At 43.2% G+C, this 16249-nt stretch overlaps 1 protein-coding gene across 10 annotated transcripts in view; it reads right to left on the reverse strand.

The window, feature by feature from the left end:
• TCF12 (transcription factor 12) overlaps positions 1-11310 on the reverse strand; it is a 288403-nt gene extending 277093 nt beyond the window's left edge. For 2 of the 10 annotated variants that reach the window (XM_075133052.1, XM_075133051.1), the window contains exons 1-3: positions 9779-10265; positions 9277-9373; positions 8400-8472 (exon numbers count right to left, since the gene is read on the reverse strand). In XM_075133052.1, the coding sequence (XP_074989153.1) occupies positions 8400-8472; positions 9277-9351 (148 nt within the window). In that variant the 5' untranslated portion in view covers positions 9352-9373; positions 9779-10265. Of the gene's footprint in view, positions 1-8399; positions 8473-9237; positions 9374-9778; positions 10269-10964 lie in introns of those variants that run through there. The other 8 variants (XM_048865834.2, XM_048865832.2, XM_048865833.2 and 5 more) reach the window with 8 other exon arrangements.
• Between the last annotated feature and the right edge of the window lie 4939 nt (positions 11311-16249).

The following is a 16249-nucleotide window of genomic DNA, read 5'->3' on the forward strand; positions in this document are numbered from 1 at the left end:
TGCTTAGAAAGAGATGTATGGTAGCTTAACTATGGCAATTACACTGTTCACCATTTCTGAAGAGAAAAGTAAAGCATGCTTAGGCAACCTGACTTTGGTGGGGAGTTCACACTGTAGGCAGGGAGCTGCGCAGTTTGAAAATACCCCAGTCACGAAGAAGAGAAATGTGGGTCTCCACCCAAGAGAGGTGACAGTTGAGGAGCCAGAAGCCTAGAGTGGGTGCCCTTGCTAGACAATAGAAGGAAAAACATAGGCACAATTGGCTTGAACTGCGACAAATGCACTGAATAATAGTTTTCTTCAGTTTTTGTGAAGAGTATCTAAAGAGGAGTCACATTGCTATTATACATTCTGAAGCTACATATCCAGGAGACAGCAAGGAAGTCATTGCCTCTCTGACTGGGATGAGGCTCAGACTTCAACACAGGGTGACTGGAGAGGGGAGAGGAAAAAAAAAAAAAAGCTACATTTTCAAAAGCATAACCACCCACAAGGAGTGAGTGGTGAAGATCTAGTTATCTGGCCAGTTACCCTAACTATTATGCGTGACTAATTGGTCTGGTAACTTTCATGACTCCTGAGCACAGTTGCCAACTTTCGCACGGTAAATAAGCACCCCAACTTTCACAATAAGCCAAAAATCAAGCTCATCCCATTTCAAAACAAGGCCAAAACAAGCCAGTCCTTAAGAACCCCAACACTCTATGTGACTAGATCCCCCCGCGTGCAGTATGGGACTGTGGTGGGCCCGCTGTGCAGCCCTGACTCTCTCCCTGCCCTTACCCTGCTTGCCCCTTGCCTGCCTCTCGTTGCACCGGCTTGCTGGGAGCCAATCAAAAAAAAAAAAAAAAAGAAGCAACAAGCCAGAAGCCAAAAACTAGTCAACAAGCAAATCACAAACCAATTAAGCCTAAAACAAGCCCAACTTTTGCGTTTTTTTCACGGGTTTCGCATGTCTGCTCCCGAGGGGCAGTTTTAGTTATGCAAGCCAAACACAGAAGTCATTCACACATCTAAATACAGTTTCAGCATGGTTTTCTTTGTTTGTTTTTTTACAGTGACTACTCCACGCATGAAGTTGTAGCAAGCCTTATAACTAGAGCTGTGCTATATACACCAGTTTCAGTTTGCAAGAGTTTCACAAACCAAAACCAGATGGCATTCCTTAAGGTTCACGCAAAACTCAGTACTTCGTGCAAACATAAAACAAAATTCCCTGCAAGTGTTTTTCTGTTTTCATATGAAACTAGATGAGCAGTTCCTTCTATTTGTACCCACAATGAGTTTGGAACCCTCTGCCCCCTTTACTAATGAGGGAATTCTACGCCAAAAAAATTAAAAATTCTTCAAAATTCTGCATAATTTGTCAAAACAACACTATATAATTGTGCCAGTTTCAATTATTTTGGTAATTTATTTCAGATATCTGTCAGCAAGTATGTCTGTAACAATACAGACCAAAAAAAGATTCTGGCAATTTTTTTTGACAAATTGCTTACTAGGCATATTAATACAGAACTTTGAGTAATTCATTTAAATTACAATACAGCATTGTATTTTCTGCATCCATCAGAAGCAGTGCAAAGGCTGGGAGTGTCAGGAGTAACGGAGGAGCTGAGGGAGAGGGAAGGAGCCTGGAGTGAACCTGGATGGTTACTGAGTGTGGGTGGAAGAAGTATGGAACAGGCTTTGGGGGAGCAGTGTAGGATTGTTAGGGAGTTGGGGAGCCTCCCCCATGCAGACCCTGGCTAAGCCAAACCCCTCCCATTCAGTCAGAAACATGTGACCTTGTTCCTGCACTCCCCATCCTGATGGGTCCCTGCAGTCTCTTCCCCCAGCCTCATGGGTCCATGCAGCTCCCCTCCCATGTGGCCATGCACCCCCTGGCTTAATGCTGTCACCCTACTAGCTCCTGAGCCCACACCCCAGTCTGTCCCCCACCCCAGCCATTCTGAACCCATCTGTGACACCCCCCCAGCAACCCTATGCGCTCCACTCTGTCCTAACCTGACTCCATGGGCCAGTTGCTGTGATGAACTTCAACTCTTGCGGGAATTCTGTGCCACTGCACATACACAGAATTCCCCACCCCCGAAAATACACTCTGGCCCAGACGTGCTGCAGTTCCGCCTTTTGCCCACCAGAGGCTGCTGTGGCACCAGAACAGCCTACTGCATTCATGCTGTTGGCTGTACTGGCGCCACAGTGTCCTCTGGTGGGCGAAAGGCAGAACTGTAGCACTTCTGGGGCAGAAGGTACTTTCTGCGGGGGAATTCTGCAGGACACATGAATTCTGGGCATGCACAGTGGCACAGAATTCCCCCAGGAGTACCCCTTTACCTTAAGCAGCCTTATGTGGCCAGCTAACTAGCCCACTCCATCATTCCTGTCTTCCAGAAGGAGCCAGCAAATAAACCTATGCCCAGCCCCGCATCTTCCAAATTCAAGAAAGATCTGGAGCAAGTAGACAGTGTGCCCCTAATTCAACTGCAGTGAGCCTTCTTGCTAGACCCTCAAACACAGTCGGGGCAGTGGACCAGAATGAAATTCTTGAGCACCCTAATTCTAAATCAGATGGTTTTCAAGCCCTAGGTCACACTTTCACCATCTTCTAGATCTGTTGGGGGTAGGGACAAGGTATTCCAGTTGGAAAGGGCCAAGACAAAACATGCCCAGAATTCTCACCACATTCATAAGAAGGTTTGTGAACATGGGCAGAGTTTTGGGTTCATCAGATAAGTTTTGCCTGCTTCTGGCTTTAAGGATGTTTTACAGCGTCCTATACATAGCCCCTATTATTAAATAAGCAACACGCATGTATAATCTAAGGCTTTTATTCATATGCAACTCTAGACCTTTGGTGCATAGAACACATGCATTCAACTTACCTGCCTTCAATCAATTCATGAAAAATATACACGAGGACCACAAAGTATTTTGGACAACTAAAAATATGAATAATGACCAAATTCCCAAAGTATAAGATCTTTGATCACCTCTTCATTTTATTTGTAAGTAAGAGAATGATTGTCGTGGGCTGGCACGTTTATCATTCTAGGGCTGAATTCTTCATCTACATGGGATCACCTGTCAACTCCTAGAATTTAGGAAACAGGGTCAGGCAGAGCAGTTACTTCACCAGATGTATATAGACAAGGAGGATGGTGTGGTGACTGGTTCTCCTTGAGAATTCAAGTTCTGTTCATAAAGACTGTAGCTTGAAAGGTTAAGAACCATGAATTTTTGATGCATAGGTGAAGTGTAGTCCCTGTTTATTTTACTCCTCAAACATATTTCTTGAGACTAAAAGATAAAGTTTGGCTTGCAAAAATCAATAACTTTCCTCTGCAAGATATGATATGGACTAACTAATATCTCTCTATGGGTCATTTCACCCCACCTAGGAGATTATCTCCTGAGCCTTGTATGAAGAATTGCTAATCTAACCCTCAAGGGGGACTCTGGCAATTAACCTGGATGATACAAGTCATTCCTACAGAGTTTTAATAATTGGTGAAACTGACTATTTATTTAACTAGATCTGCTACGGAAGAATGTTTACTGCATCCAAGAAATTTCTGTGCAGATTCAATTTGCACACAAAGGGCTTGGTTCGAAGGACATTGAAGTTAATGTGAGGCTTTTCTTTTACTACATTAAGCTTTGGATCAGGCCCCTAGTTGGTTGCTTATGCCGAGCCACTCTCTTTAAAACCCACTCAACTCTAACATGCAAAGGGGTAGAAAGGGAAACTGCTTGAGTACGTTTGCTGTGTGAATATATATAAGCATTTGGACTAGAGCAGGAAAATGATCTTGTGCACATAGGCATGACTTGGGGAGGTGGGAGAGGAGAGAACGGTTTGTGTGTGCATGCACAGTGTGGACACCAATTTGGTCATATAGTTTTACACTTGCAATTGTGTGCACGTTTCTCAAAGAGCTCAACGTCAAATCAATTACATAGGCAACAGGTGTCTAACATTTTGACTATTTAAGGGAACTACAGAAACACTAATTTATTGCAGAAGACAGGAATTTGCCTGTTACAAATGGCACTTAATGGGAGTCTCTCCACATTTCTGACGAAAGCATCAGGTAAAAGTAGCCATCCAGCTTTGGAACACTTGACTTATCTGGTTTTGATGGATGGCCTCTGGACATTCATTTTACTACATTCTAAATCATGCTTCCTGCTGTCAGGCTATCACAGAAACATTTTTAGTTAAAAAATTTTAAATTCCAGTACAGAAAGTCCTGGGCAATGTAAGCAGTTTCCATCTTGGAGACTGCAGAAATAGAGAGAATGAAAGCAATACAGGGGTGGGGGTGAAAAGAGGTTGTTATGTTTTAGCAGGAGACAGCAATAGCAAAGTATCTTTGCAATTTAACTCTGTCATTCTTATTTTGTATCAGGTTATTTTTTCAATATATTCATTCCCATCACTAATCTAATTAAATTATTTGACAATATCAGCAAATCACTTGATTTACAGTCATAAAATACCATGATGTATCAGAGTCACTTATTTTACCCGTAGCTTTCATTCACAAATGATGAGCCTTTAGAAGGCAAACTCTCTCCCCCGAAAAAAACTAAAAGCAAAACAAAAAATAAAAACACTCTGATCCCATAAATTCCACACACCCACCAAGCAGTGTAATTCTCAAATTCCTGAACACCTTATCGTCCAACACTCCAAAGCACAACATTCGTGTGTTAACCTATGGTACCTCCCTGCCAAACAACAAATTTTAGTCACAGTACCCTGACTGGCTGTTTTATTACATTCAGTTACATATGTACTTTTGTAATAACCGATGACCGAAACATGGCTGTATTAAATCATATCATGCTTGCTGCAACACTAAGAGATCGGCAACTTTCACCCTTTCATCCGCATCACCTAGAGAAGCTAAAGTGTGAAAAACAAAGAAGCAATCAGACATTCTTGGACATTTGTTAGTTTGCCCATTAACAATCAAATAAACTAACATAGCAGGCATTTTCCCACCCTTCTAATTTATATTTTCTAGGATTGTACCTTGAAACAAATCTCAACAAGAACTTCATAGACTCATAAACAGCTGTTTGTCTTCCTACGACTGGCACAGAGCAGTTAATTTTTTTGTCCTGAAACACTTATCTTTCATTTTAGTAGATTTAAACTGGACATTTAAGAAGTGTTTCAATAAACAAATACTACTCTAGCCCAGCTGAGACAAGACATTTGGAAAAAGGATAAAAAGCTAATTATTTTAAAAATGGAAAAATAGTAAAGGAAGCACCATCTTCACAAAGTAATCCAGAAAGGCATAATTGCAAGCACAATCATTGAAAGACTCAAACAGACGTAAATAGGTTATATCTCAAATTCTGTGTATTAAATCAAAAATGAGTAAGCCTTTTAAAAATAGACATAGCTACATTCTCCATGGTAAAACAAACAAAACTGTTTTACAAATCCATGCATAATGTATTTCTTGGTATTGAATACCCCTAAGGGGCAAACACCTGAAGAAATATTTTTCCTTCCCGTTTTTTAAATTTGGCCTCTAGTAGTAAAAAAAACCAAACATAATGTTCAAACATTTATTCTACAAACTACAGAATATTCCTAAAATTAAATCAAGATCACAATGCAGAATTAAACTTGGGTGTCAGAAATTAAATACCTGTACTACTTCCACTTTGTCAATCATCTCAAAAATGCATCTCTGATATCTAACAATGTCCCAGAACCGAGCTAATACAGAGTTCGTCACCTCTCACTCCTGCAGAGAGTAATCCATCTAGGTCAAGACTGAGGTCACTGTAACAATACAGGGAACACAGAATCTATGTAACAGATTGCCTTGCAGTGGGGAACTGAGAGTCTATAACCAAACAGTCCCTAAAACCAGAAACATTGTGAACTAAAACGTATCCGGTTAAGTGTTATTAGATGTCGTTATTCTTACATGAGAATGGTATAAGCGATAGTTTGGTATACAATATCCCACTATCCTTCTCATGGGAAAGTGGCTTCTGTTGAAGTTGTAGTTTGAGAGACAGCTGTAATGCATTCCCTCATGCATAGTATCTCTGTGATGATGTCACACATCAGAAGAGATTAGGCTTCCCAAAAAAAAAAATTCAAGCAACCGTTAACACTATTTCCCAAAAAGAAAAGATTGTACTTTTCTGGTTAAGCTCTTTGGTGGGTGCTCTCTCTTTGGTGCTTTCTCTTTTCTGGGATCATTCTCAATCATTGCCTAGAAGCAGGCCTGCAAACAGAATCACCAATTGCTGAATGGTATCTTTTAAGATTTATATTGACCACTAAAGATTTATTGTTTGACATGAATGTAAATGTACTTATCCAGGAAAAGCAAACTAAGGAGAAAGGAAAAACATCTCCTTGTTCTTCCCATAATACAAACCCTGTCACTTTGCACCTCTCTTAAATTTAAAGAAAGACTCATAGAATAATAGGACTAGAAAGGACCGCAAGAGGTCTTCTAGTCCAGTCCCCTGCACTCAAGGCAGGACTAAGTATTATCTAGACCATTCCTGACCATGTAACATTTGATTTTCATAGCAAATTCTTACTAGCTATATTTGTAAGATGTACCCAATTGATGGAGGACAGTTTGGGGGAAAAGCTACACACTCCACTTATGATGCAGATTTCTGGAAAGAGATTCACCTGAAGGTTTGTATGAAAGACTGGTTAACCAACATATGGCGTGCAGATCCCTGTACTGAAATTACAATAAATTTAAGTATTTTAACATGCAATGAGTAAATCAAAATCCCATATATATATTTTATGAAATTTCTGAAAATATATTCTTCTGAGACTCTAAATTACTGTGTGTTTATTTTTTTTCAAATTTCATTCACTTTCAAGATGTTGTGGATACTAAATAATCCCCATCTCCGAGTTTAAATAATCCAAGATCATACAAGAAAAAGGTTTCAACAAGAACTCTTATTTTTTAATATTGCCACCATTAATACATTTAGACTGCTCTGGCAACTCTAACAATATACAAAATATACATAGGCAACATTACTATTTATGTTCAAAGAAATACTTGACTGTTAATTTAATAAGTGTCCTACAAAGTTACCTTTTTATTTTTTGAAAATAAAAACACTAAGCCTTCTTTTAATCATACAAGATACACACAGTTATTAGAAAACTAGAATCACTACTACTGCATGAGTAAATAGTATTGTTTCTTTAAAAAAATATTATTTCTGAGGACTATGCAGTATGAAGACTTTTATACAGTTGACTTTATAGTTCGTATTACAGGTTTGTCCCCAACATTCTGAAAATTGACAATATATAGAGCAGATACTCTCTCAGTAAAGAAAAAAAGGCACAAAGTAGTGAAATAAATACAACATATTTTTGTTAATATATTTGCTGGTTTTCATAGCAGTATTGACAAGGCTTAAACGAGAGAGAGAATCATATCTGCCAAAGTTCAGAAGGATACAGAGCACAAGGAAATTGTAATTTCCTGTACCAAAACAGGCTCCAAAGAGAACTTTGTGAAGAGGGAGACAACAAAAGAGGCACCATTTTCCCTTTATTGTTTCAAAACATATAATATTGTGATAAATATGTTGACACATACCAAAATTAGTATCCTAATTTATCCTGCTCTTTTCTTTGTAGAAGCCAAACTAGACGACTTTAAAAATTAAGCATTTAAAATATAGGTGTATTTTTAAAAATCCCACATACTTTAAATTTTTGTACTAATTAAGGAAAAAAAAGAGACTTGTTCCACCGGCCAGAGTTCTTCTATATCAACATGATGCAGCTATTAGAAAATTAGACTTCCACACTAGAATATGACCAATACATAAACAAACATGCATAATTTTTCCACTTATTTATGAAGTTATTTCACTCTGATTGTATTTATACATATATTATTTAGTAAAGTATTAATCCTATAATTGATCATTTTCATAAGGATGGATATTTAAAATAAATTCACAAGTCTTTCAGGATTTATTTCATTATTTGATATATTACGGTAACACATTAAAATGGTATGTTCAAATTTATCAAAACTGAAACAAAAAGCAAAAAGTGGACATTCTGAACCCAACATGTATCAAACCCAACTTGCATGCCAGTACCATTAGAGATACTGGATGTTCCACTGTGCTGAACTGAACAAACTGCATTTTAAGCCACAATGAAAGACAACTATGGGCCTTTATACTAAAAATCAGGTAGGTCAAAATAAGGCATCTTCAATTATTTTGATTATGTCAAATGTAGGAAGATGTGTGCAATTGAAAGATTAGTGGGTTTTTTTCTGCATATAAAAAATAAACTAAAATATCTAAATTCAGTGACTTGAACTTTAGGTTTCTCAACAGCATCTTACCTGATCCACTAAACTGACTGCTTCCTAATGTAGTTGGTCTGGTTTTCCCACTATTAACAGGTGGGGAAAACATCTGCAAAACAAACAAAAAACAACAGATGTTTAAGTTAAGTTTATAAATCTTGTCTGCGGGCTAAAAAAACTCAACATATGACAGTTCACTGGCCTATATTTCTTCCAGAAAACAGACTTTAACACATTCAAAAGAATCATAAAACAAGTAATCAAGAATGATCTTTGCAGTTTCACCAATGCTACTAAACCCTCTATTGTATATGCAAGCAATGTAAACAGGAAAACCTGAGATTGTTACAGTAATTTAAAGTCTATTATACATCATAAATTCTACTGCTCAAAATACATAGCTTGTTATTTTATGAGCTCTAAAGGCACAGGATAACTTTAATTAGTAGCCAATTTGCAAGAGGCACTATTTTTCTATTTTGTTTTAAATTATGTATTTTGAAAAAATCAGTCTGAAAAAAAGCATCACACAGAAAATACTTTGCTTGTAATTTTCAAACCAAGATTGAAAAACAAAGTATCAACTGACTTCCTTGCAGCTTTTAAGCACCAGCAAGTTACATTTCTTTAAAGGAACAAGAAAAATCCTCACAAACTATCAGTCCCACACACCAGTTTAACAAAGATTAAGTATTAGATTACGTCATCTCCGGGTCAGCCCGATTTTAACCAGTTAAACCAATTGACCCAGCTGGTATTAGCGCATTAAATCTGGAAGTCTAGACATTACATCAAAGTTCAGGTGTGCACATTGGCTGAGTCGGACCCAACCAAGCCCTGCAGGCTGCCGCCCCTACTTCTTGGTTCGCTTTACCGTGGAGAAGCCATAAGAAGACCTCGAAGAATATCCTACCGCACTGAAGTCCAGCAGGTCACTCAGTTCCTTGTCGGTTCCTATAGCGGCCATCCGCTGCTGCTGAGGATTCATCTTCCTCCACTTCAATTATGTCCTAAAACACAGGGAGGGAAAGAGACACGCAGCACTTTACCATTGGGCTGGTGCCGACACCATTCAGTGCTCGGACAGATCTGTCCCTAACAAAGAAGGGGGCTCAAGCATTCGCATCCCTTACACTGATGGGGGGGAGGGGAAATCCGAAGGGAAAGCCTCACTTTAACAGAGCACACGGATGAGATCAGCAAGCAGCAGATTCTCAAACTAGCCAACTCTCTAAGTTTCCTCTGCCTCCTTTCCCCTCATTCAATTTCTACTCCACCTCAGGCAACACACACACACACACACAAGTGAGCCTGAAGTGACAGGAAGGGGTAGATCGCCCTGGGCCAGTAAAAGGCATAAACAGGTAAACCCGAGCAAAATCTGGAAAATTAGAGAGAGAGATTAAGTGACTCACTGTTTTCGCAACAATGGAGCTGACAAGTTGGGCTGTGGATGTGCCTCAGCAGAGCCATGTCTGCTTGAGCATTGCTATTGCCTGATTTCCAGAGAGGAATAATTTGCTTTATCCACACACACAATTTGCTGTAACTACCAGCTCCGGAGCCCCAAAGCTGCTGCAAACAATAAACAGTCTCTGAAACCAGCGATCTGCCTTTGCACCGCAAAGACACCCACAAGTGCAGCGGCCGGGCGAGGTGGCGGCGTTGGGGGCCCGCTCCTTTCCCTGCGCCGAGCAGGCTGGCGTGTGACGGGACACACACGGTGCCGCATTCCTAGCCCCTGCGAGTTGAACGAGTGCTCAGGGCTCCAGTCCTCCCAGGAGCGCCACCTTAGTGCGGGCGCTTCCTTCCCTGACAGACCATACACAGGGACCAGGGGCGCATAAAACACGAGCCGGAGAATTGCTGCCCGCTACAGCCCCGCCAGAGTCCCCGACAAGACTGAGAGAACGGACCCAGAAGAGTCCCTACCCCGCAGCAGAGCGCCCGCCCCCGCCTCCCAGCACCAGTGTCACTCCTCAGAGGAGCCCCTCTACAGCCTCCCTACCCCAGCAGCTCCTTAGCCCCGAATTCACCTCCCAGCACGGCCCCCTGCCCCCCAGGGCACCCCCCTGCCCTCCCAGCCCGGCCCCTCTGCCCCCCAGGGCACCCCCCCTGCCCTCCCAGCCCGGCCCCCTGCCCCCCAGGGCACCCCCCCTGCCCTCCCAGCCCGGCCCCTCTGCCCCCCAGGGCACCCCCCCTGCCCTCCCAGCCCGGCCCCTCTGCCCTCCCAGGGCACCCCCCTGCCCCCCAGGGCACCCCCCCTGCCCTCCCAGCACGGCCCCTCTGCCCCCCAGGGCACCCCCCCTGCCCTCCCAGCACGGCCCCCTGCCCCCCAGGGCACCCCCCCTGCCCTCCCAGCACGGCCCCTCTGCCCTCCCAGGGCACCCCCCTGCCCTTCCAGCACGGCCCTCTGCCCCCAGGGCACCCCCTCTGCCCTCCCAGCACGGCCCCTCTGCCCTCCCAGGGCACCCCCTGCCCCCCAGGGCACCCCCTGCCCCCCCAGCACGGACCCCTGCCCCCAGGGCACCCCCTCTGCCCTCCCAGCACGGCCCCCACCCCCCATTCTATCCCAACTTCTCCCTCCCGGCCCAAATTTACCTCCTTCCCCGCGGTGACGTCCGAACCCAGCAGGGCCCCGCTCGCGAGCGGCCGGGCCGCTGGGTAGGAGGCAGAGCCGACCGCCCCCGCCCCCCGCTGGAAGGAACTTGTGGGCTCCCCTAGGCAGACATTTTTTTGCTTGCGGAGCCGCAGCACCGCGTTCAAGGCTCCGGCTTAGTATCCCTCCGCGGATGCTGGAACAGGCACAAGCTTAACACTTAACCCTTCCCTGGCCGCGGTCGCGCTGTTGGCTGGCTCTAAGGAGGGGTCACCGCCGCCGCTGCCGGAGGGCCGGTTTCGCAGGCACCGGTCGGTGGCGGCGGCCTCGGGGCCTGACCCCAGCTCCCCGTGCCGTGCCGGTGTGACTGTGCGCTCAGGGCTACCCCCAGCCCGGCGCGGGGCGGGGCGGGGCGGCTCCGGGGAGCCCAGGAACGGCGGCAGCAGCACAAGGGCCCCCAGCTCCGGGGTGAGCCTGGCACCGCAAGGCATCGCCTGAGATGGGAGCGCCTTCCCCATCGGTCCCAGCGGGGGAACCTGCGGCTGCCCAGCCCGGGAGGGAGCCCCCTGCAGCGCCGCACGGAGCTGGTGGAGCCAGCGCACATCGCCCACAGCTCTGGGCATGGCCCACGACACGAATAATCACCCCAGAGATACAGACAGGGCCCAGGCCAGGGCGCTGGAACAATTTGTATAGTAGAGGTGCTGAGAGCCACTGAACCAAAGTGTAAACCCTGCATATAATGGAAACCACTTCAAGCCAGGGGGTGTAATAGCACATCCCTAGTTCCAGCAGCTATGGGCCCATGCTGTAGGGTGACCAGATGTCCTGATTTTATAGGTTTCAGAGGAGCAGCCGTGTTAGGCTGTATTCACAAAAAGAAAAGGAGTACTAGTGGCACCTTAGAGACTAACCAATTTATTTGAGCATTATAGGGACAGTTCTGATTTTAGGGTCTTTTTCTTATATAGGCTCCTATTACCACCCACACTCTGTCCCGATTTTTCACATTTGCTGTCTGGCCACCCTACCACGCCGCCATCCGACACAGCCCCAGACATGGCCCACGCCACCAATAACCACCCCACAGCAACAGGTATGGTCCATACAGTACACAACCCACACACAACACCTAAACATGGTCCACACCATACACATAGCAATACACACCGCACACAGTGCCCAAACTTGGCCCACACAGTACACAACACACATCACACCTACACATGGCCCACACCATTCACACAGCAATACGCAATCTACCCAACCTCCAGACATGACCCACGCCGTACAATACAGAACCCACACAACATCCAGACAGAGCCCACAGCAATACCCAACAAACACACACAATACACATAGCAATACACCACCCAGACATGACTCACATAGTACCCCTAGCAATACAAAACACACACCCATAATAGGCAACACACAAACATGACCCAGACACTACACATAACACACGCAACACCCAAACATGAGCTACACGGTACATGTAACTGTACACAACACACAGTCCTGATACAAAACACACACAATATCCAAACATAATCCACACATGACAAAGTATAATGCATACATAATACACCAACACACACATAATAGCCAGAACACAATATCAACACAAATTCCCAAAACATGATACATTTATAATAGACTCAAAGATGCACAAACATTACCTAGAACAAACGATAGGTACACAAAACACAAATACACAACACAAAACAAACATGCACATACAATACACCAAAACAAGCACAACACTCAGAATACATACAACAAACAAAACCCAATGCACCAAAACACAATTAAAACACAAAATATACAATGTGCCAAAATACACTAGCACACTCACCCACCACCAGAACACTTGTAATACATTAGTACATATTCACACACCATGTAGAGTAAAAACTACACATATAACTTTATATCAAGTTTGAAATTTTCTGATTGACAAAGTTACCATGTGGCAAAGCTAATACTGATCTACTTTGTCAGATTTTGACAAAACTTCCTGTTTGTTAAATATAATAAAAATGAATAACTAAGACACCCGCATACCAAACCATAGGGAACACACATGCCATACGAAAATGCATACATGCATACACAAACCCAGTACCTCTGCATAACAGATAGAGCTAAGCAAGACGAGATAGTCTTACGGTTGAGATACAGGAATGGGAGTGGCTCTGGAAGCTAAATGACTTGGATTCTATTCTGAACTCTGTGATAGCTTTCCTATGTGAGTAAGTCACTTAATATTTCTCTGCCTCTATTTCCCAATCTGTAAAGCGGAACTACTATTCTTCCTTGCGGGGGCGTTTTGTGATTTAACTCATTCATGTTTGTGAGGTGCTCAGATACAACAGAAATACCTGCAAAAAAAGTAACAGTAAAGTGGGCCTAGTGCAAGCACACAGGGCTTTTCATAATAACAAAAGATCTTGATCCCTTTGCATAGCCTGAAGTTAGGATGTATAGATCTCTCAGGCCTGCAGAGCCCCCAGGTGGCATGTAGGTGCCACCACCTAGACCTCAGCCCACTTTGTACAGCCGATGTGTGGAAGTCTCTCGGGTTTTTCTCTCAAACTCTAGTTTTTAAGGGCTGAATGCTCCTTTTCCACAAAAAGCTCCTGGGTGAGTGAGTAAACTTAAAAAAACCTGCAGAGTTACTACTGCATTTTCATTTGGGGGTGGGGTGGGGGACAGAAAACAGTCTTCAAACCCTGGAGAACCTTAGGATTTGTGTGGAAGAAAAGCTACAGATCCAGACACATTCTGTGGAGGGCCTGGGGAGGTGGTAGAATGCACAGTGGGAAAGGGAATACTGCTTAAAGCAGTGTTAATTCCTGCATGGATCCACCGGATTTGGAGAGTAACATGCTACATACAGCAGCTGCTGCCTGGCTCCACCCCTTCTGCTTCAAAACTTCCCATACCCAATTCTACAGATTCCAAATTGTGCAGTGTTCAGGAGGAAGGGACAGGGTTAAGCAGACAACACTTACCAACCCCTGTACAGACACACTGCTGATTTGCAGGCTTTCCAAACCCTTTTCCTCTTTTGTGCGCCCCTCTGTGCCATGTAGTGGAGAGATCGTTTGGCCTTGTGAGTCTATGAATATTCATATTTCTGTCACTTAAAAATGCAGGAAGTAATTTGTATTAAAATATCAGCACAATGATTTTCATTCCCTATGCCCTGGAGGGACATAAATATGTCCTTTTTTCTCTTTGATGTATAAATAATGTTCCACTTTAGAGGAAAACACCCAATGAGAGATCAGTGTTACATGTTTCACTAAAACTGTACTTTAACAAATATTTTTGTAGCAAGGAGGAGCCTATATCTATTGTAACATGAAAATACAGTTAAAGGCGTTTTCTCTTTCAAACTTTTATCAGTATGAAAAATATTGACATAGTGATGAATATACTATGGAAAAATAGAATAAAGTAGCTGCAAACATTAACATACAGTATTTATTATAGCAGTTGTTTATACTAATGTACAATTGATTTAAAAACCACAAATTTTAAAAATAATACATTTTGAGCTCTTTTTGTTTTGTTTTGTTTTGTTTAGGGTTCACATTTGCAAGCTTTTCTCTGCAACCATGAGGACTAGAAACTTACTTTTCATTTTATGAAACCTGAGATGCTCATGTAATCCAGGATCTGGCGCTTACAGGCTCATGATACAATTGTGAGATTTAGCGACGCTGCGGGTGCTAATGTAGACAAAGAAAGAATGAGTGGCAAGGCTTGACAAAAAGCTTGGGAAAGAAAGAAGAGGTTGAAGGGATTTCAGCCTATATAAATCAGGAGGCGGGTCTAAGTATAACAAGTTGCAAGGACATGAAAAATGCACAACTCCAGGAGGGAGGAAGTGAGGGACTAGTAAAGACATTTTAGCAGAATGTAGGGAATGGGAAGGATATAGAGAAGGAAATAAGAGGATATAGGTAGGAGGGCTGCTGGAGTGGTCTGAAAGCGAGGGCTTGTCTACATCGGGATGTTACATCAGAGTAACTTAGTTTGTTCGCATTACAGAGCTTTGTATCCACACACAACCTTTTTTTTAAAAAAAAATCAGATTATTTGGCATCTTAGGCCACAGTAAGTTGGAACAGAAGTAACTCTATTTCAGAGTGATTTTGTTTGCCTTTAAGGTTTATGTGGACACATTCCTAACTAGTCTACTGCTGGCAGTCCTCCCACTGCTATCCTTTACTGCATGGCTTCACACCTGCACCCTGCAGTGCTCCTGGGTCACCTGGACCATATGTCACCTCTTAGTTTAAATGCTGGCAGGCAACCAGGTATGCCCCTTTTTGATACTAGGTAGTGGTGAAATCACACACAGTCACATAACCTTTATAGCAGCCATGTCCCCCCTCCTGGGTAGACCTCTGCAGAGCTGCAAGACTTGATTGCCCTCTTTGGAGAGCAGCATTTCTAGTCCATGTGGAGAAGAGTCACCAGAATGCAGACATCTACAAGACATTGTCAGAGCAAATGAAGAAGAGGGGACACTCCCAGAGCTGGTCCTAGTGCCTAGCCAAAGCAAAGGGACAAGAAATAGCCCAATCTGAAAAGAAAGCAAAGATATTCAAGAGCTATTCCTTCTGACTGACTGGCTATCATACTGGAGAGAGCTTCATGTACAGGATATATTTAAAGGGTTGTACCTTTAAGAAGTTGTAAAACCACACAGTAGCGTAGTGAGGCCCCAATCTCAGTTGGGGCCCATGGGTGCTACCCAAATATAAATACTACTGTAGGCTGTTTTAGATTCCATTGTGAACTGATTTATAAATTAATTTCATATATTTTATTTTAATTGCTTTTTAATCAACTTTTTACTGTATTGTAAATCTTTGGACACACTTTGAAAAATATTTAAAAATAAAATTACCAAAAAACTGGTTCTTTATTGTGTCAATGTGTAGTAGTTTCGTTTCATTAACTAAGAATTTATGTACCATTTATACTACTCAGTGCTTACTGGTACAGCATCCCTCCACAGCAGCTCCAGTTTGTCTGTCTGTGTGGGAGTCTTTTGTAAACTCCACGTCAGCTGGGTCATAGAGTTCTTGGCTGCCCAGAAAAATTTCCTCTTGGTTGGACCTCATGGTATATGTGGGGTCAAGGGCACTTTCTTCAGGGTGCTTGCCATGTTGCTTAGGGTGCATTATGGAAAACTGTCCACCACCTCATTCTTGGATGAAGTGATGGCATCACTTGCAAAAATGTGGTCCACATCCTTATAGCATGG

Source organism: Caretta caretta, chromosome 10 (genome assembly GCF_965140235.1).
Source record: "Caretta caretta isolate rCarCar2 chromosome 10, rCarCar1.hap1, whole genome shotgun sequence".
Taxonomy (NCBI): domain Eukaryota; kingdom Metazoa; phylum Chordata; order Testudines; family Cheloniidae; genus Caretta; species Caretta caretta.